The sequence below is a fragment of the Salvelinus sp. IW2-2015 genome, linkage group LG7 (assembly GCF_002910315.2).
Source record: "Salvelinus sp. IW2-2015 linkage group LG7, ASM291031v2, whole genome shotgun sequence".
Classification (NCBI taxonomy): Eukaryota; Metazoa; Chordata; class Actinopteri; order Salmoniformes; family Salmonidae; genus Salvelinus; species Salvelinus sp. IW2-2015.
Window position 1 is genome coordinate 7,800,487 of NC_036847.1, and position 22,199 is coordinate 7,822,685.

The window sequence follows — 22,199 nt, forward strand, 5'->3', positions numbered from 1 at the left end:
AACAAACAATCCGCTTTGGGAAAGTCATATTCCTGGTTGTAATGCTGGTAGTGCTGGTGAGTTACCGCCACTCTGATATCAAATAGTTCTTCCCGGCTGTATGTAATGAGACATAACATTTTCTGGGCTAACAATGTAAGAAATAATACATTTTTAAAAATACTGCAAAGTTTCCTAAGAACTATAAGCCCTCTCTGTCGGCGCCATCTTGACTGTGTCCAACCAACCAACCCACCCACCAATCAACCAATCAGGCTGTGTTTTCTAACCGAGGCCTTGTGTGCTGTTTGTCCCACAGGTAAAGGATGACGTCTCCAAACACTCACTGTGGCCACCTCCAGCACCCTGTCCCCAGACATGCTCAACCGGACTGCTCCTCCCCCCAGGACGACTCCATCTACGAGCTGAGCGAAGACCCTGACGTGTGGGTGCGGGGGCAGCCCCCAGCCAGGGAGGGGAGTGGGAAAGACAAGGTGACCTTGGCTGCCGCAGGTGGTCCCGTAGGCTTAGGGAGCCAATGGGGTCCCAGATGAAAGTACGCTCATGGTTTGTCAACTCCCACTAGCAGTAGAGAAAAAGTCTGATTGGATGTTGTGAGAGATGGCTCCTCCCTCTCACCTGATGTATTGCGTGCTCTAGTAAGAAGAGACACTATTAAGCAATATATTTCAGGATGGTAGACTAGACTGTTTCAGGAAGGGCTATACACTATGGTACATTCCTCTACTACCTTGGTGGTTGGAGCTCTGGATGGAGTCTAGTGGTGTGCTGCTGCTTCAAACTGTCTGACATGTTTCAGGCCCTGGGGCCACGTCGGAGTCCCATCTGAGGGAACTCTAAACTYTTAACATGCACTCTTCCAACCAGATGCTGCTTCAGTCTGGCAGATCTAGACCAGGGGGTCTTGTCAAATGTGATTTGAGGAGGCTCACCAAATATGACTTTGCATATCTTTTAAGCGTGTTCTTAGAAAAAGGATAATTGACAATTAATTGAAAAGTGACAGTTATGAACATAAGATTGGATTTGCTTGTTGTCTTTCTAATTCMCTCATTTTGCCAGTGTATCATGTGTTTTGCTAACACAGAACATGACAGCTAGTGGTATTGTATAGGCAGGGTGTATGGGGGCATGTGTATGAATGACTTATAAAACATTTACAACCCCTTAATTACTGCAGTGGGCWAAATCATTGTGATTCTTGGTATTCTTAAACAAATCTATTTTGAAAAAAAGTATACACCTCACACACATATTTATGGGCTTAAAATAAAGAARGCACCTGTACCATGTCAGATATAGAGTTGAAATGTATTCAATTTTGAGTTTGCATCCCAATATTACACTTTGTATACATCACAGAAGACTGAAATATAACAACATTGTTTGACATAGAAAGATCGGATTTGTCCGTGTTTTTTTACAATAAGCTTKATTAATTATGAAATTATGAAAAATATTAATACAATTCCACCCATGAGGCCAAAGAGGGCGCTTTTGGTGATTGACTGCAGGACAGGGCTACAGTGTACATTAATGGAAAATGTTACCGGTGAACTTAATGTAAATTATAGGTACAGCACACCACTGATATGTATCCCACTTTTGGGAGAAAGGGAATTCTACATATACAATTTGTCATAAATCAACTTGATGATCAACATACTCTGTGTAATAATGTCCTGTCCTTTTATTCTGCGAGAATTGTTTTAAATGTCCTGGTTTCCATTTCAATAAACACACTGTTTATTGAAGGAACTTATTTGAAGGTACTTATTGGACAGTTCGTTTTACAGTATGTCACGTTGTTATTGGAATAAATAGTTCATGGTCTTCAAGCTCTTCATTTTTTCTAATTTGGGATTTTTTGCAAACTCAGTGAATGACTTTGGGAGGCAGTTGAGGTACRAGCGAATATACTGTTATCTTGGACACAGAGCGGCTACATGCTTTTTCCCCCTCAACGTATGTCCCTATTTTATACTGTAGCCAACGTTTTATTTAATTGCATGCAAATAAATAATCTAAACGAATAATGAGCTATTTTGCCTATATTTCATAGCACWAACATGAGGCAACTGTCTGTCTCCTGATAGGATTTGGCGCGCCTATCTGTTCTTGTGTGCGCGCTCTTAAGCGTGTGGCGTGTGTTGAGAGAGTTCATTCAAATCTGTTCCTTTTTTTAATCCTCTGACTATTCAGGAGTTAATAACGGGAAGAGGACATATTTTTCTCACTGCTCGCTTGACAGAAACAGAAAAGTAGGTCTGCGTTCCGGTGCAGAATGAAGCGTTCCGAAAGGGCACCCGACCCCGTGCCGCAGACACGGTGGATGACACATTATCGGTGATTTTTCGCCTAAAAGTAGATGGAATGTAAACTTGACCTCACACACTAACGGTGAAGATGAGTTGTGCTTTTTCTCAATGTCTCATCGTATATATTTTGGATTTAGCAGTTGGTAAGTCTGTTTTTTATACTATAAGGAGCATTTTGTTCTTATTAGCTAAAACGTTTTTATTTTATTTCTAAAGCTCAATGCAGTAGACTATTTCACCTAAATATATATACACACATACAGTACATATATAGATACACATACTTATATATACTCTGAACAAAAATATAAAACGCAACATGTAAAGTGCTGGTCCCATGTTTCATTAACTGAAATAAAAAATCCCAGAAATGTTCCATACACAGAAAAAGSTTATTTCTCTCAAATGTTGTRCACACATTTGTTTACATCCCTKTWAGTGAGCATTTCTCCTTTGCCAAGATAATCCATCCACCTGACAGKWGTGGCATAKCAAGAAGCTGATTAAACAGCAWGATCATTACAATTGTGCTGGCGACAATAAAAGGCCACTTTAAAATGTGCAGTTCTGTCACACAACACAATGCCACAGATGTCTCAAGTTGAGGGAGCGTGGTGACTGCAGGAATGTCCACCAGAGCTGTTGCCGGAGAATGTAATGTTCATTTTCTGTATCATAAGCTGCCTCTAACRTTATTTTAGAGAATTTGGCATTACATCCAACCAGCCTTACAACCGCAGACCACATGTAACCACGCCAGCTCAGGACCTCCACATCCGGTTTCCTATCTGAAGGGGGGGGGAGGGGTTCTGAGGAGTATTTCTTTCTGTAATAAAGCCCTTCTGTTGTCAATTTTTTTGTTGTTGATTGGCTGGGCCTGGCTCCCCAGTGGGTGGGCCTATGCCCTCCAAAACCCACCCATGGCTGCACCCCTGCCCAGTCATGTGAAATCTTTGAAATTGTTGCATGTTGCGTTTATATTTTTGTTCAGTATATATATATATATATATACACATGCAAACAGACACATACTTATGTGATAGGCTAAAGCTCTCAACCCTGCAGAATTAACTTTCCAATGATTATAGGGTGTAGATGTTCTTTGATTACATGTTTGAAACTCATTACACAGTAGCCTAGATTGACTACAAACAGTGTCAAGTCATTGACAGCCATCCAAAAGGATTAGTTGAAGATCTTTGTCCTTGAGGAGATTTGCTTCAGTGTCTGTACATTGAGTGCTCATATTAATACATGTTTGATGTAAACAAAAGTTGCCTGCTGCCAGTGAGGCTATGATGTCACAGTCCTAGTTACCCCACCCAGATTTTTGATTGATTATCTGAGGGATAAAGGCTGTTTGTTTGGCTGACCCATTTTACAGGTAATCTGTCCTCTAAAATGATTAAATTCCACTGCCCCAAGGCTCTAGGCCCCAACACAATGCCAGCAACAAAAACAGGAGGATATGTATTATTTCAAGCATCTGTGTGTGTGTGTGTGTGTGTGTGTGTGTGTGTGTGTGTGTGCGTGCGTGCGTGTGTCTGGGTCTTTTAGTCATTGCCCTTCCAGAGAATGGCACTCCACCTCCAGCGGCTCGTGAGATCAACTTGGTCTGTGAGTGGGAGAGAGAACGAGAGAGATAGTCATCTCTTGCTGCCTTTCTGTCTGTGCTTTATTCACCCCCCCCCCCCCCCCCCTCCCATTGCAAGTAGCTGAGTTAATGCTTGTAGGGATCAACCACATTATGCCTTGAGTGAGCCCATTTTCAGAAGAATCAAGACTCACAACGCCAGGCTCTAATTCTCTGATCACCATATAATCTATTTGGATTGATTTGGATTGTAGATATGGATTGTAGATTCTTAGTGGGAATGGCCGCTTTAAGAAATGTCGACAGACATCATAAAAACACCCGAGTTAAAAAATATTTGCCTTCACCTACAGGACTCACGCTTACAGAGTTGAGTGTCAGCTCTCTTTGCTCCAAGGAGCTGCTGTTTATTTTTTATGTTTTTAATGTGAGTATGTAGCACAAGACCCTCCAGCCCTCTCCTCCCATCCATGTAGTATCTGGAGCAGGACGCMGAGCGATGTGCCGAATGGCTGGGTCTGTAGATGAAAAGCTGGGGGATTAGCGGGAAAAACATGGTGAAAAATAATCCACCATGATGTCAGGGTGTAGAGGCCAAGGTGGGAGGGAGGGGCTGGAATGCTACACTGGCATTATTATATAACACCGTGGCTACGTTTACACAGGCAGCACCAATTCTGATCTTTTTTTCACTAATTATTCTTTTGACCAACCAGAACAGCTCTGAAAAATATCTGATGTGAAAGGACCAAAAAATCTGAATTGGGCTCCCTGTATAAAAGCAGCCTATTTGGTCTTTTGACCAATCACATCAGATCTTTTTTCAGAGATTATCTGATTGGTCAAAAGACCAATTAGTGAAAAAAGTTTCAGAATTGTGCTGCCTGTCTAAACGCAGCCTACAACACTCACAATATTTACTTAAGGGAAAGCTAGTTGAGATTCTTTCTGCCACAGAATGCGCTTATGAAAGTGCAAATGAAAACATATCATTCATTACAGTGTATAAATTCTCAGAGAATGAGGTTGCTACTAGGTTTCTGTGGCCTCAGATGCCTGTGCAGGGTAGAGATAGAGATTAGTGCTTCTAAGCACTATATCCTCTCTTGACTTGTTTAGGAGACAGGTTGGCTTTTAATTCATCATTCTGACCTTTTTACCCCGACAGAGCCACAGCACTTAGCACACACTAAGACCACACCAATGGGAGAAAAAGAGTACCATCAACATGCACTAGTGGTGCCACTGGTTTTAACATGCATCCTTTGTCCTGCTCTGGTCCACATTCTGATTGTACCAACATTTTTAGACAGGTGTAGATGATTAAGAGACGCATTATGATCTGATTGTGATCAGATCTTCCTGACCACCTCCGGAGGTRGTCAGGCACGCATTGTGTCTGGATATCTTACAAGTGTAGACAGATCTGGACAGTGAAACCATTTAAATCATCATTATCCCGCCCTATAAAAKCMTTGACAGGTGTTACCATTGACAATATGTCTTCAAATAAATTAGATTTTGAAAGAAAAGCTGTGAAATTATTTGCATACAGGGAGGGACCATGAAATGTGGTCACAATGCGGACACAGTGGACGGATAAGATACACATTTTAATACCATGTGAAGACACATTTCTGAAAATGTGTGTAAAATCAGCACTGCAATTAATGAATGAACAAGACAATAATGAATCCTTAAAGTAAATGGGGAAAAAGTGTGTACATTATATTGCTATCCCAACTTGTAATTGCCTGCATGAGACAAAATAGATGATGCTTTGGCTACATAACCTTGATAATGCACTATTAATAATCCATTACAGCTAGCTGGTAAGGTTTGATTCCCAACGCTACAGAGAGAGGGAGGTATGGTCATTTGAGAAGTATAGCAACAATCTTTGATTTTGCCATTAGGAATCATAACGTTGTTCTATTCTATGTCTAATGAATGCCTATAGCATGTTTTGCGCTGGTTTATGCTATGGGTTTCATAGAAGGGAGTGGACTATACATTGTGGGGAGAAATACGTGTGGAAATCTGTGTAACAGATATTTTACTTGTTGTCTTTGAACCACAGGCTATTTAACGGTCACTCTTGAGTCCCTCCCTCCCGTTGTCATTGGAGACACGGTGACACTCAAGTGCAATTTCAGGACAGATGGCAACCTGCGAGAGATTGTGTGGTTTCGGGTGAGTAGGGTTGCCTTGGTGTCCCCGAATGAACCGTATGGTTGTTTGCAACAGCACATATTTTGTGTTTACTTCCATGAGATGTTTTTGACTAGACCGACATTGTTATCTACTGTTTTCCTTTGACACTTCAATTAAAACGCATCAAAGCTTTGTTCAGAAGAGACAGAGCTTTAGATACAGTACATAACAAGCTATCTGACTTCTGAAGAGCTACTAGGTTTGATAAGGTTTCTTAAATTATTATTATAATAAGCTCCTTGTGAAAATTCACTTCAAATTCCCATTAACTCCCCACTGTGAAATTCACATCTAGTAACAACTAACTAAACTGATTAAAGAAGAGGCTTCAAATCTCTCTAGGCTTCATGAATTGGAAAATAATAACTGTGTGCATTGATAGTTTTGTATAGAAAGCTTGTTTATTATTGACATGCCCAGGGTGTGTGATGTATTCTTTAACTTTCTAGGTGACAGAAGGTGGCAGTGCCAAGCAGAAGATCTTCACCTACGATGCCATGTACAACAGCAACTTCTCCCATATGGAGGACTTCCGCAGACGAGAAGACCTGGTCTACCAATCAACTGTTCGGTAAGCTTGACCAGTAGTCTGCAGCCTCAAGAAAAAGAGCATTGGTCAGTGTTTTCACTTGCAAGTGTAGGCTTATCTTGCCTTTTTTATTTGATCTTATAAAGGCTTTGAGTGTATGGGAAAGTGCTGTAAAACTCCTATCTTGTACCTGTGTTATCTTCCTGGGTTTGCTGTTGTGTTGCCAGGCTCCCTGAGGTGCAGATGGAAGATGATGGACCATATGAGTGCCATGTGGGGATCTACGACAAGGCCTCTAGAGACAGGGTGGTCTTAGCCTCAGGCACCATTGTGCTCACTGTCATGGGTACAATTCAAGAGAATTCATGTTATATTGATATGATCATGTGGTATTGGATAGGATTTTGTCGATGGAAGGTTTTGTAGCCTTTGTCCTGCATCCACGATTCTTTTGTGTTTTAGCCATTTTCATTACCACCACTATCAGCATTTTTATCACCTGCCTCCCTCTACTGTTGAGATGTAGGAAATGCACAGAAGACTACTTTCTGTCATCAAGTACAGACATGAAAAACATGTTTTAGTTTAGTTTTTTTTTTTTTAAGTTGCCCTTCGGGAAATACTGGGAGGGTGGTAACTGAAAATACTATACAAACTTTGCCTATATGTGGATGGTTTTGTCGTTTTAGTCCCAGGCTCCTTCTTTTCCTCCATAGTGCCGCCTAAATCCATCTCTGTAGTGGCAGCAGACTGCCCGGCCCCCTTCAATCGCTACGAGGCCCAGAACTTCACTCTAATCTGCATCGTCATGGGAGGAAAGCCAGCCCCTATGGTGAGTTTGCCCACATGCTAGCTGAGGAACGCTCAACTCCGTTCTCTTCTTATATCGAGGCGGAGTTGAGTTTTTTTGGTACCGCGATTTGCTAGCAACAACATTGAGTTACCATCTGTCAATTCTTGTAAAAATGTAAATACTGAAAACAGTTACCTGTACCTATTGTAATGAAACAGCAGGGAGCAGGTCTCGAACCCTCGACCTTTTAGCCCGAAGTCCAGCGCACTATCGACTGTGCCACAAACGCTATCGAATGTGCCACAAAGGAATGCACAAGTGGTAGAGTCGATATCCGCTCTTATAAACCCAGGGTCGTTACACTATGTTTGTCCTTTACAACTGGGAGGGCGCTCAAGATGGTGSCATAGGAGGTAGTAAAATGTCTAGCTGAGGAACAATTTTAGGGTTTTCTCACAAAGTTTATAAATGTAGGCTGCAGTTGCAAAACTAAATAAATATATATAGCCATACAGTGTAGCTATTTCGAATAAGTTTAATTAATCAASTCATTTAAATATTTTGATGATTTCCAACGAACAAGTTAGCTACGATAGTTATCGAAAAGTTTCAGCTAGCAGCATGGAGTCAGGACATAACCAAACTGTTGCTGAGATAATGGATGCTGCGACTTTCAAGGAGAAAAAGCCATTGCTGAAACTCATTCATATGGTTGTAGTGTAGAAAAGGGGGGTGAATGTGATTCATACCCAAATACCACAAAGCAACTTCCAAAGAGGCAGAGAAGGGAACCATCAATGAGCCAGCTACAGGACAACATCGTCTGCATCCTCACGGCTAACATCAAATAGAGAGCAGATGACATCATGGACTTTGTGAAAAAGAACACTGTCATCATCGTTAACCTGAAGAAAGTGATTGATTACCATGCTGAGGAAGTAAATACTCTGAAGCAGCAGTACGCAACACTGAAAACTCAGGTTGCAAAACAGGAGAAGAAATTCACAGAAATAGAGTCAAAGGTTAACAAGACTGACCGGTACAGTCAGAGATGGAATCATAAATTTGTGGAATCGCAAAAAGAGAACATCAAAGCAAAAGTGAAGGACATTTGCAGGTCAACAGTTCCGGAGGCCGAGCGGAAGGCTGTTGCAGCTTTGCAACCTGCGTTTTCAGTGTTGTGTACTGCTGGTTCAGAGTATTTACTTACCCAGATGGCGCCGGAGAAGAAGGCAGACGTTTTACAGCCAATTGTGCTTTTTTGTTCGTTTATTTGCGTTGTTTGTAACATATTTTTTTCCTTATTTTGTACATAATGTTGCCGCTACCGTCTCTTATGACCGAAAATAACTTCTAAACCAACTGGCGCAAACCAACTGGCAAGTGTCTTCACTGACATTTTCAACCTTTCCTTGTCCGAGTTTGTAATACCAACATGTTTCAAGCAGACCACCATAGTTCCTGTGCCTAAGAACACTAAGGTAACCTGCCTAAATGACTACCGACCCATAGCACTCACGTCTGTAGCCATGAAGTGCTTTGAAAGGCTGGTCATGGCTCACATCAACACCATCATCCCAGAAACCCTAGACCCACTCTAATGTGCATGCCGCCCCAACAGATCCACAGATGATGCAATCTTTATTGCACTCCACACTGCCCTTTACCACTAAGGACCCTGGGACTAAACACCTCCCTCTGCAACTGGACTTCCTGACGGGCCTCCCCCAGGTTGTAAGGGTAGGTAACAACACATCCGCCACGCTGATCCTCAACACRGGGGCCCCTCAGGGGTGCGAGCTCAGTCCCCTCCTGTACTCCCTGTTCACTCATGACTGCATGGCCAAGCATGACTCCAACACCATCATTAAATTTGCCGATGACACAACAGTGTTAGGCCTGATCACCGACAATGACGAGACAGCCTATAGGGAGGAGGTCAGAGACCTGGCTGTGTGGTGCCAGGACAACAACCTCACTCTCAATGTGATCAAGACAAAGGGGATGATTGTGGACTACAGGAAAAAGAGGACCGAGCACTCCCCCATTCTCATTGACGGGGCTGCAGTGAAGCAGGTTGAGAGCTTCAAGTTCCTTGGTGTCCACATCACCAACAAACTAACATGGTCCAAGCACACCAAGACAGTCATGAAGAGGGCAGGACAATACCGATTCCCCCTCAGGAGACTGAAAATATTTGGCATGGGTCCTCAGATCCTCAAAAGGTTCTACAGCTGCACCATCGAGAGCATCCTGACTGGTTGCATCACTGCCTGGTTTGGCAACTTCTCGGCCTCCGACCGCAAGGCACTACAGAGGGTAGTGCGAAACGGCCCAGTACATCACTGGGGCCAAGCTTCCTGCCATCCAGGACCTCTATACCAGGCAGTGTCAGAGGAAGGCCCTAAAATTGTCAAAGGCTCCAGCAACCCTAGTCATAGACTGTTCTCTCTGCTACCGCACGGCAAGCGGTACCGGAGCGCCAAGTCTAGGTCCAAGAGGCTTCTAAACAGCTTCTACCCCCAAGCCATAAGACTCCTGAACAGCTAATCAAATGTCTACCCAGACTATTTGCAGTGCTCCATCCACTCTCACCCCGTCTTTACACCACTGCTACTCTCTGTTGTCATCTATGCGTAGTCACTTTAATAACTCTACCTACATGTACACACTACCTCAACTAACCGGTGTCGCCGCACATTGACTCTGTGTATCGGTACTCCCCTGTATATAGTCTCGCTCCTGTATATAGTCTTACTGCTGCTTTTTAATTACTTGTTACTTTTAGCTCTTATTCTTATCTGTATTTTTTTTAAACTGCATTGTTGGTTGGGGGCTTGTAAGTAAGCATTTCACTGTAAGGTCTACAACTGTTGTATTTGGCGCATGTGGCTACWAAAATTTGATTTGATTTGATAAATATTAGAACTGCGAGTGTGTTATGAATACGTTTGGAAGTTACTGGGAACTGATGAAATTTGATATAAGGGTTTTGGCTTTTTCAATGGGGAAATTAATTACTTGTGACAAGAGCGAGAAAGAATATAACATCATAAAGGGAATAATGGATTATACAACAACAACAAAAATGATCTAACTAATCAGGAATTACTGGAGCTATCATCACTGCAAATGCAGTTACTGTATCTACAAGGAAAAGGCCCGGGGAGCATTTGTAAGATCAAGACAAAAATGGATGGAAGAGGGAGAGAAAAATGCAAAATATTTCATTAATTTTGGAAAAAGGGCAGGCGAAATGTCTTCCGTATGTAAATGAATGATCAATAATTCTCCCAATGAAAATCCAAAAGAAATCTCTCAGTTTGTTGCCCAGTTTTATCAGAATATTTATACATCAGCCCAGCCAACTTCCAATATGGATTCTTTATTAGACAATGTAGCGAACACTGCTCAGAAGATAGATCATGATTTCAGGGATATTTGTGATGATGAGTTATCAAAATTGAGATACAATATTGTATTTTAAAGCCTTAAGGACAATAGATCCCCTGGAAAGTATGGTTTAACAAGCAAGTTCTATAAAACATTCAATGATCGATTGATTTCTTTCATTCGTGCTATGTTTCAAGAAAAAGGGGAGTTACCGGCTTCCGTAAAGCACAGTGTAATTACTTTGACTCCCAAACCTAATAAGGATTAGCTTGTTGAATAATGATGGAAAGTTATTTGCCAATGTATTTGCTAAGAGGTTGAAACAAGGCTTACATCATATAATTGATGAAGAACAATATGGTTTTATGTATGGCTGACACATTAGTAGTAACCTCAGTTTGATCTTGGATATGATTGACTATAAGGACCTCATCCTTGATAGTTTTCGCATGTTTGTTGATTTTTATAAAGCTTTTGACACTGTAGCATATTAGTTTATGTTCAAAGCAATCTGTTTTATTGGTTTGGTTTAGTGATTTTTTTTTTTTTAAGCAGTCCAAACTTTACACAGTAGTTGTACTAGATCTGTGAAATTAGCTCACTGGACATCCCAAAGATTTGATATTGRGTGTGGCATTAGGCAGGGCTGGCCAATTAGTCCATTTGTATTTTTATTGGTTACTCAAATTATGGCTCTTCATATCAAGAAAGGGAGTTTTCAATGTATTTCAGCAGGAATTTAAACTATGTCAACTGGCTGATATCACCATATTTTTGAGAGACCAGAATGAGTTTTCTAAAGCAGTTTCCTGTATTGAAGAGTTGTTATTGGTTTCAGGTTTGAAAATTTATATCAATAAATCAGTCTTATTTCCACTAAAGGATTGTGTTTTACAGGAACTATATGGTATCCCAGTTAAAGATAAGGTAACTTATCTTGGAATTGTTATATGCAAGGATGAAAAACAAAAGAGTAATTTAAACTTTAACCCAATTATTGAGAAAACCAAGAAGAAATTTAAACTCTGGTTACTGAGAGATATTTCATAATATGGTCAGGTTTTATTCTCCAAAGCTGACGGGTTATCCAGGTCGGTTTATGTCTCTCTATCACTTGACTTACCCACTAAAATTGAAGAGGACTTAGATAAGATTCTTTATCATCTTATTTTGAGGAACAAGCCTCACCATCTACGGAAAGATATTCTCAGTAATACCCAAGAACAAGGATGACTTGAGGTTTTTGATTTCAATATTCTAACTACAGTTGAAGTCGGAAGTTTACATACACTTAGGTTGGAGTCATTTAAAACTCGTTTTTCAACCACTCCACAAATTTCTAACTATAGTTTTGGCAAGTCGGTTAGGACATATACTGTGTGCATGACACAAGTCAGTTTTCCAACAATTGTTTACAGACAGATTATTTCACTTATTATTCACTTTATCACAATTCCAGTGGGTCAGAAGTTTACATACACTAAGTTGACTGTGCCTTTAAACAGCTTGGAGAATTCCAGAAAATGATGTCATGKCTTTAGAAACTTCTGATAGGCTAATTGACATAATTTGAGTCAATTGGAGGTGTACCTGTGGATGTATTTCAAGGCCTACCTTCAAACTCAGTGTCTCTTTGCTTGACATCATGGGAAAATCAAAAGAAATCAGCCAAGACATCAGGAAAAAATTGTAGACCTCCATAAATCTGGTTCATCCTTGGGAGCAATTTCCAAACGCCTGAAGATACCACGTTCATCTGTACAAACCATAGTACGCAAGTATAAACACCATGGGACCACGCAGCCGYCATACTGCTCAGGAAGGAGAAGCGTTCTGTCTCCTAGAGATGAATGTAGTTTGGTGCGAAAAGTGCAAATCAATCCCAGAACAACAGCAAAGGACCTTGTGAAGATGTTGGAGGAAACAGGTACAAAAGTATCTATATCCACAGTAAAATGAGTCCTATATAGACATAACCTGAAAGGCCGCTCAGCAAGGAAGAAGCCACTGCTCCAAAACCGCCATAAAAAAGCCAGACTACGGTTTGCAACTGCACATGGGGACAAAGATCGTACTTTTTGGAGAAATGTTCTCTAGTCTGATGAAACCATAATGACCATCATTATGTTTGGAGGAAAAAGGGGGTGGCTTGCAAGCCGAAGAACACCATCCCAACCGTGAAGCACGGGGGTGGCAGCATCATGTTGTGGGGGTGCTTTGCTGCAGGAGGGACTGGTGCACTTCACAAAATAGATGCCATTATGAGGTAGGAAAAGTATGTGGATATATTGAAGCAACATCTCAAGACATCAGTCAGGAAGTTAAAGCTTGGTTGCAAATCAGCCTGACTAACCGGTGTCTGTATGTAGCCTCGCTACTTTTATAGCCTCGCTACTGTATATAGCCTGTCTTTTTACTGTTGTTTTATTTCTTTACCTACCTATTGTTCACCTAATACTTTTTTTTGCACTATTGGTTAGAGCCTGTAAGTAAGCRTTTCACTGTAAGGTCTACATATACCTGTTGTATTCAGTGCACGTGACAAATAAACTTTGATTTGATTTGAAATGGGCCTTCCAAATGGACAATGATATCAGCATACTTCCAAAGTTGTGACAAAATGGCTTAAGAACAACAAAGTCAAGGTATTGGAGTGGCCATCACAAATCCTGACTTCAATCCTGTAGAAAATGTGTGGGCAGAACTGAAAAAGCGTGTGCAAGCAAGGAGGTCTACAAACCTGACTCAGTTACTCCAGCTCTGTCAGGAGGAATGGGCCAAAATTCACGAAGCTTGTGGAAGACTACCCGAAACGTTTGACCCAAGTTAAACAATTTAAAGGCAACGCTACCAAATACTAATTGAGTGTATGTACACTTCTGACCCACTGGGAATGTGATGAAAGAAATAAAAGCTGAAATAAATAATTCTGAAAAACTGAGTTTAAATGTATTTGGCTAAGGTGTATGTAAACTTCTGACTTCAACTGTAGCACTTTCAAAATAAATATTATTTTGAAGTATATTAAGAACCAGAACAGTATTTGGAATGTCTTCCCTAAGTAGTTATTTGACTCTGTTGCTGGTTTAGAATTTCTGCTTCGGTGTAATTTTGATGTTGATAAAACCCCTGTAGAATTGGCCGAATTCCATAATCAGGCACTTTTAGCTTGGATGTTAGCATATAAACGTCCTTTTTACCCAGACAGATACTTTCTATGAAACAATCAAAGATATTTTTAAATTGTATGTCTCTTTTTTTGTAACTGGTTTGGGAATAAAATAATTTTGGTTGGCTAGTTACTGAATGAGGATGATATCTCATATGGGGAATTTCTTCCTAAATTTATAATTCCAATAACCCCGAAACAATATGCAATTGTTTTTGATGCAATTCCAATGGGGGGTTTGTTATAATTTTTGTATTCCTCTATGGTTGATGTAAGTAGATTTAAATGAAAATAATATATTAATTAGCTAAATTAATACCCTCAAAGATAAATGTTGTAATAAACAGATTAGGAATATTGTCTGTGATACTACATTTCCCTCAGCAAGATTTTTTATCTATGGTGATATACAATGGGGGAAAGCATAGGAAATTCCWAACAAATATTGTATCATTAACAAGGTAAATGAAGTTTCATCTAAAATGTTACATATCATTTATCCTGTGAAACATGTTTTAGAAAGATGCAAACTGAATATTGACTATTATTGTGATTTCTTTGGAATGGAGAAGGATATCATTTTTTATTTGTTCTTTACCTGTATTTATAGTAGATTTTTTAGGATTGACATAAAGAACTTTGTTACAAAGAAAACATGATAGGTTGTACAATTTAATGGTTTTGATGTAATGATTTATTTGAGAAATTCTGACGTTGATAAAGATGTAGTATATTTCATTCAACTGCTAATAATATTAGGTACATTTAATATTCACACATGCAAATGGTCTAATTCAAAATGTTAGTTTTTTTACTTTATAAATGAATTTAAACAATATGGCACTACTTAACTAAAATGGAAAACAAAAAGGCAATTTAAACTTGTATTATTTATGAATACCATTTCTTTGTTTAGGATTCCTGGCCATGGAACAAGTTTATGTATGCTTGTGGCATTGTAAAAAGTTAGTATGTATGCTTTATTTGTATTGCATGTGACTATTCCTCTTTTGTTTGTTGATATTTGTTTGTTAATATAAATAAATAAAAATGTCCTCATTGCACGTACTACGTAAACTGAGATTGGGTCCGTGCTATCCGGGATATCCTAACCTTACCTTAACTGTAACCATAACCATACCTAACCCTAACCTAAACTCTTACCGTAACCACTTAAAATGTCAACTTCAATGGGGTAGGTACTTCCCAATGATACTGGATAGCACAGGTCTAATTGAATCTCAGTTTAAGTAGTACGAGCAATGAGGAAAAAGGTGATGGTTGTATTTGCTAAATATTTTTATTAAAAGTATGAATTTCAGGACCCCGCGAAAGGATCGCAGTTTTAAAGGACGAACATAGGTACAGGTAAGCGTTTTCAGAATCTACATTTTTACAAGAATCGACTGATGGCCTCGATATAAAAGAAGAGTTGAGAGTTCCTTGGCTACCCACATGCAAACTACTCAAAAGTACTCCTACTAGAATATATTTTGAAGTAAGAACACTCACTGCACTGTTGAAATGATTAGTGTTCTTGGTTGTTACGGGCTCTTACGATGTCGTTCCCCTCTCAGGTGTACTTCAAGCGTGACAGCGAGCTGATCGAGGTGTTTCCCTCTATTATGGAGGGTGGTGGGGGCCAGTCCCAGGGAAGGGGCCTGGCAGGTCTACGGAGCTCTAGGCCCCTGATCAGCAGAGATCTGGATGACACCAAGCTGAAGAAGTCCCTCTCCCTGCTGGACCAGGACCAGGGGAAGCCCCCCCGTCTGGATCATGACACCCCTGGGACCAGAGGGACAGGGAAGACAGGAGGGGCCGGGGAGGAACCAGGGGCCCTGGGGGAGCCTGGCGGTGTGGAGGGGTCTGAGCCCAGCCCCACCACCACGGAGGTGATCCCAGAGACGGTGGTAAGCCGGGAGTTCCCCCGCTGGGTGCAGAGCACAGACCCGCTCTACTACTTCCAGCACAGGCGGCAGGTCTCCAGCGATGGCACCATGGAGGTCAGAGCCATGCTCACCTGGAGCCTCAACCCCCAACTGGACAACGACGCCCTGTTCAGCTGCGAGGTCAAGCATCCAGCTCTGTCCATGCCCATGCAGGCTGAGGTCACTCTGTGTGGGTACCAGACCAGAGCATGCCCTTCCACCTTCTACCTTCCTCAGATACCAGGCTCCCAAACTGGTTTGACCATGAAAATCAGCTGGATACCAAATACTAATGTCTCCTTGAAAACAGAAAGAATATGTACAGTCCTGGCCAAAAGTTTTGAGAATGACACAAATATTAATTTTCACAAAGTTTGCTGCTTCAGTGTCTTTAGATATTTTTTGTCAGATGTTACTATGGAATACTGAAGTATAATTACAAGCATTTCATAAGTGTCAAAGGCTTTTATTGACAATTACATGAAGTTGATGCAAAGAGTCAATATTTGCAGTGTTGACCCTTCTTTTTCAAGACCTCTGCAATCCGCCCTGGCATGTTGTCAATTAACTTCTGGGCCACATCCGGACTGATGGCAGTCCATTCTTGCATAATCAATGCTTGGAGTTTGTCAGAATTTGTGGGTTTTTGTTTGTCCTCCCGCCTCTTGAGGATTGACCACAAGTTCTCAATGGGATTAAGGTCTGGGGAGTTTCCTGGCCATTGACCCAAAATATTGAGGTTTTGTTCCCTGAGCCACTTAATTATCACTTTTGCCTTATGGCAAGGTGCTCCATCATTCTGGAAAAGGCATTGTTTGTCACCAAACTGTTCCTGGATGGTTGGGAGAAGTTGCTCTCGGAGGATGTGTTGGTACCATTCTTTATTCATGACTGTGATCTTAGGCAAAATTGTGAGTGAGCTGCGAATTAACCCCACACATGAATGGTCTCAGGATGCTTTACTGTTGGCATGACACAGCACTGATGGTAGCGCTCACCTTGTCTTCTCCGGACAAGCTTTTTTCCGGATGCACCAAACAATCGGAAAGGGGATTCATCACAGAAAATGACTTTACCCCAGTCCTCAGCAGTCCAATCCCTGTACCTTTTGCAGAATATCAGTCTGTCCCTGATGTTTTTTCTGGAGAGAAGTGGCTTCTTTGCTGCCCTTCTTGACACCAGGCCATCCTCCAAAAGTCTTCGCCTCACTGTGCGTGCAGATGCACTCACACCTGCCTGYTGCCATTCCTGAGCAAGCTCTGTACTGGTGGTGCCCCGATCCCGCAGCTGAATCAACTTTAGGAGACCGTCCTGGCACTTGCTGGACTTTCTTGGGCGCCCTGAAGCCTTCTTCACAACAATTGAACTGTTCTCCTTGAAGTTCTTGATRATCTGATAAATGGTTGATTTAGGTGCTATCTTACTGGCAGCAATATCCTTGCCTGTGAAGCCCTTTTTGTGCAAAGCAATGATGACGGCACGTGTTTCCTTGCAGGTAACCATGGTTGACAGAGGAAGAACAATGATTTCAAGCACCACCCTCCTTTTGAAGCTTCCAGTCTGTTATTCGAACTCAATCAGCATGACAGAGTGATCTCCAGCCTTGTCCTCGTCAACACTCACACCTGTGTTAATGAGAGAATCACTGACATGATGTCAGCTGGTCCTTTTGTGGCAGGGCTGAAATGCAGTGGAAATGTTTTGGGGGGATTCAGTTCATTTGCATGGCAAAGAGGGACTTTGCAATTAATTTCAATTAATCTGATCACTCTTCATAACATTCTGGAGTATATGCAAATTGCCATCATACAAACTGCGGCAGCAGACTGTGAAAATTAATATTTGTGTCATTCTTAAAACTTTTGGCCACGACTGTAGACTGACCTTGCACGGAGAACGCATAGAGCCCAGAGTTGATTATCCCTTTTATACCATGGCTATAATTTAATACATTTGCCGCTAGATAGAAATGTGTTCAACATCCACTGAAGTAGCTAGCATTACAAGTATACTAGACAGCTACAGTAGTTGCCGTGGTAACCAAACAAACAGACCTGCGAGTTTAACTAATCAAACTATCAGTCCTAGCTTGCCATTATGAAAATCTAATTCAACAATACCAATGTTTTCAATACGACTTTTGCTTTCAAAAGCAGCTCGAACATAGAACATGTAAGAATGAACTATAGCCATTGAATTATACCGTGCAAATATACTGTGCGTAATAGGGAAATAATGCACACTCTAGAATGCCCTTCAAACCAATCAGAAATAAATATTCAACAACGCCATGGTATAATTAAGCAATAAGGYCCGAGGGTCTGTATCCAGGCACTCCGYGTTGCGTCGCGATAAGAACAGCCCTTAGCAGTGGTACATTGGCTATATAGCACAAACCCCCGCCTTATTGCKATTATAAACTGGTTACCAACGTAATTGGAACAGTAAAAAGTWTTTTTTTAATCATACCCGTAGCATACCACGGCTTTCAGCCAATCAGTATTCAGGGCTCAAACCACCCGGTTTATATTCCAAAATAATATATTTCCAAAATATTAGTTAAAGTCCAAATTCACTATAGGATTACATTTTTTCCTGAATTAATGGAAAATGTCCATGGTGTCTGAAAACTGAATTTAGGGAATGTGGCATCTGAAAACAAAATTTAGGGAATATGGCTCCCAAGTGGCGCAATTCGATTCCAGGCTATATCACAACGGTGGTGATTGGGAGTCCCATAGGGCGGTGCACAATTGGCCCAGCGCCGTCCGGGTTAGGGTTCGGCCGGGGTAGGCCGTCATTGTAAATAAGAATTTGTTCTTAGCTGACTTGCCTAGATAAATAAAGGTTAAATAAATACATAATATATATATATATATATATATATATACACACAACCATACTTAGAGATAATGCATTCAGTAATGGCAGAAAACAATCACTTCCCAGCCCAAAGCATCAGCTAACTACAGGAGTATACGGTACTCATATGCTTTAGCTCAGGATCCAGCAGCAGCCAGCGACTATTTAGAGGCAGTGACTCACGTAATGAGGATGATCCTTAATGGAGTATTTGTTCAGAGCATCCATTAGTTCTCCGTAGAAACGCATTAGAAATCTCACGGCAGATCAGCTATTTTTTACACCGTTACATATGTAATCACATAAGCACACACACACACCTACACACACTATGTTCTTTATGCAGTACAGCCACGGGCATCAGTTTATGATGAATACATGGCAAACCTCATATCAGTAAGTATGAGTGGATTACTAGATATAGTGGAGATTTTTCATAATCAAAAACAGCTATTCCAAGAATGTCATGCTCATATACAAAATGGACTCATAGGCTGAAAGCTTATACAGAGAATATATACTGAACAAAAATATGAAGGCAACATGTAAAGTGTCACATGTTTCATAAGCTGAAATAAAATATCCTCGAAATTTTCCATATGGACTTAAAGCTTATTTCTCTCAAATTTTGTGCACAAATTTGTCTACATCCCTGTTAGTGAGCATTTCTCCTTGGCCAAGATAATTCATCCACCTGAAAGGTGTGGCATATAAAGAAGCTGATTAAACAGCATGATCATTACACAGGTGCACCTTGTCCTGGCAATGTACCTTATGCTGGGGATATTGAAAAGCAACTCTAAAATGTGCAGTTTTGTCACACAACCTAATGCCACAGAGGTCTCACGTTTTGAGGGTGCTCGCAATTGGCATGCTGACTTCAAGAATGTCCACCAGAGCTGTTGTCAGAGAATTGAATGTTAATTTCTCCACCATAAGCCACCTCCAAATTCATTTTAGAGAATTTGGCAGTACGTCCAACCAGCCTCACAACTACAGACCATGTGTAACCGCGCCAGCCCAGGACCTCCACATCCGGCTTCTTCACCTGCGGAATTGTCTGAGACCAACCACCCCGACAGCTGATTAAACTGAGGAGTATTTCTGTCTGTAATAAAGCCCTTTTGTGTGGAAAAAGTCATTTTGTTTGCTGGGCCTGTCTCCCAAGTAGGTGGGCCTATGCCCTCCCAGGCCCACCCATGGCTGTGCCCTTGCCCAGTCATGAAATCCATAGATTAGGGCCTAATTAATTTATTACCTTATATGAACTGTAACTCATTGAAATTGTTGCATCTTGCATTTATATTTTTGTTCAGTATAGATGACTTGCTGCATTTATTTCTTTGTAAATAGTTTGTGACAAATAAGGAAAAAATAATAGAAGTGATTTGTTACTGACTGCAGTGACTGTAAGTCGCTCCGGATAAGAGCGYCTGCTAAATGACCAAAATGTAAATGTGACAATTTTGTTAAAATATTAAAGATTAGATTAGATCAGATAAAAAAATATGTAACATTGATTGTTTATATTTTATTTCCCTTTAGCTGCTCCCAGGGGCCCCAAACTCTCCATGTCGCCTGGTAAGGCTAAAGTAGGAGACACTGTCCGCATTACAGTTCAGGGCCTCCAGATCTCTTCCACTGGGGTGAGTACATGAGAAGTGCTATTTGCACCAATAAGTGCATTCAACTGTAGTAGGAAAGACAACCACATATCACAATCATTGAAAGTGAACCTTCTTCAAAAATATAACACTTCACCAACAGGTGTCACTCTATGACTATAGAATACAGCTAACTGGTAGATACATTTGGATGAAAGTCATTCAGCGTGTTTGATGGGATCAGTTTGAGTAAGATGAGCTGGCAAGGCACATAATCGATCATCTTGATCACAGAGTAATTATTTGGGATGCAAGGTGATTTGTGCATCAGTGATTATGTGCAGTCCGGCTGTAATGTATTCAATCTCATACACACATTATTTACAAAGGATGCTTTTCCCCATGCACTCTTCAGAATATGGTGTTCCCCGAGCCACTGTTCACCTGGACCAGGGTGGGAGGTAATTTGCTGGACGGGAGAGAGGACCATAATGGGAGGGAGCTGGTGCTTGAGAGAGTACCAGCCGAGCTCAACGGCTCCATGTTCCGATGCACTGCCCAGAACCCTTTGGGATCCACTGACACACACACGCGGCTCATCGTGTTTGGTGTGTGTGTTCTCTATGTCAAGGGTTCTCTATGTCAAGTTACCCCCTCTCCTCATCCATATGACTTACTTTATCTTCTCTGTTTTTACAGAAAACCCCAGACTTAAGAAGGGGAGACAGCATTTTGTTGGTATGCATAGAGAGAATGGACAAAAGGAAACTCAAKCCTTTGCAAGGTCAACATAAGTCATTCTACTAAAGACGAACTAATGCTTATTTATTTCTATTAGCAGATGCAGCCTATTGCAATGAGGCACTGGAGCTGACCACCATGCTGTTAATGTTAGCCGTGACATGGGAGATGACGTGAACAGCAAAATGGACCCCTGCCCTTCTCCAGTCTCACTAGTCTCTCGAGTCTCTCCTCTGTCACTCACTTCCCCATCTGCAGTTCCAGCTACTGGAGCTGAAGCACTGTTCACTTTTCATAAAAGCAGCTTAGGAAAATAAAAACATTGTCAGAAAGAAGATGAGAACTACATACATTCTAACTTTCTAAGCTTTTATGTTGTCATTCTGCCTGCCTAACTGATTCTTCCCTTTTGGTTTTTTCAACATCCTATGACCAACTATCACAGTGGTTATGTTTTATGGTAGATTCCAACCTGTGTTAGAGGTCATTTTAACCAAGTTTATGTGGGCTGGCCCGCATTAGATGCTTTTTCCCCGTCGTCCTGTTATTTGAAGGTCAGAACACATACAATATGACATGTTTTTGACATATCTTGGTCAGCAAGTTCTTGGATAAAATAAATGTTTGGTTGGAAGAAATGTCCTTGAAATGTATTTTTGTTCAGAGTCATAGAAAAAGAGTGATATGTTTTTTTTCTCGATTTGCTGAAATGCTTGCAATTCTTTTAAGAGAAATGTACAGTCTGCGGTAATGGTCCCTACTTGAATGCACAGCCCAGTTTATTTTACCGACACCAAATCAGAGTCAAGGTGCCAATGTGACCAAACAGGTATTGTTTGAATATGTGCTGTCCGGGAAATAGAGATATATGATGGAACTTGAGCCTACAATCAGATGAGAGTTCCAAGTGATCTCATGTTGAATATCGTCACCTTAAAACACGATCTTTATGGCATTACTGATATATCACCAGAGTAATCAAATAACACATAGGCTACTTCTATATAGTTATGACAACCTATTGGCAATTCATAACATAAAGACAGTGGTGGTT

At 41.0% G+C, this 22,199-nt stretch overlaps 1 protein-coding gene and 2 long non-coding RNA genes across 4 annotated transcripts; 2 read left to right on the top strand and 1 right to left on the bottom strand.

The window, feature by feature from the left end:
- The first annotated feature begins 1,382 nt into the window (after nt 1-1,382).
- On the top strand, nt 1,383-21,783 carry LOC111966309 (immunoglobulin superfamily member 21). 2 transcript variants are annotated; one of them, XM_023990832.3, is made up of 10 exons: nt 1,383-2,461; nt 5,993-6,105; nt 6,576-6,697; nt 6,883-7,001; nt 7,372-7,487; nt 15,588-16,128; nt 20,346-20,446; nt 20,820-21,012; nt 21,104-21,142; nt 21,246-21,783. In XM_023990832.3, exons 1-10 carry the CDS (start codon nt 2,407-2,409, stop codon nt 21,320-21,322), a joined length of 1,476 nt encoding a protein of 491 aa, XP_023846600.1. In that variant the 5' UTR covers nt 1,383-2,406; the 3' UTR covers nt 21,323-21,783. The 2 variants fall into 2 exon arrangements, with proteins under 2 accessions (XP_023846600.1, XP_023846599.1); XM_023990831.3 differs by having other exon boundaries at nt 1,386-2,461; nt 21,243-21,783.
- On the bottom strand, nt 6,628-7,801 carry LOC111966312 (uncharacterized). The gene is made up of 3 exons (XR_002877641.2): nt 7,650-7,801; nt 6,846-6,992; nt 6,628-6,715 (listed from the first exon to the last, which is right to left on the bottom strand). It is a non-coding gene; the product is annotated as an uncharacterized lncRNA (long non-coding RNA).
- Nucleotides 16,141-19,394, top strand: LOC139028031 (uncharacterized). The gene is made up of 2 exons (XR_011480168.1): nt 16,141-16,494; nt 16,572-19,394. It is a non-coding gene; the product is annotated as an uncharacterized lncRNA (long non-coding RNA).
- Nucleotides 21,784-22,199: the final 416 nt, after the last annotated feature.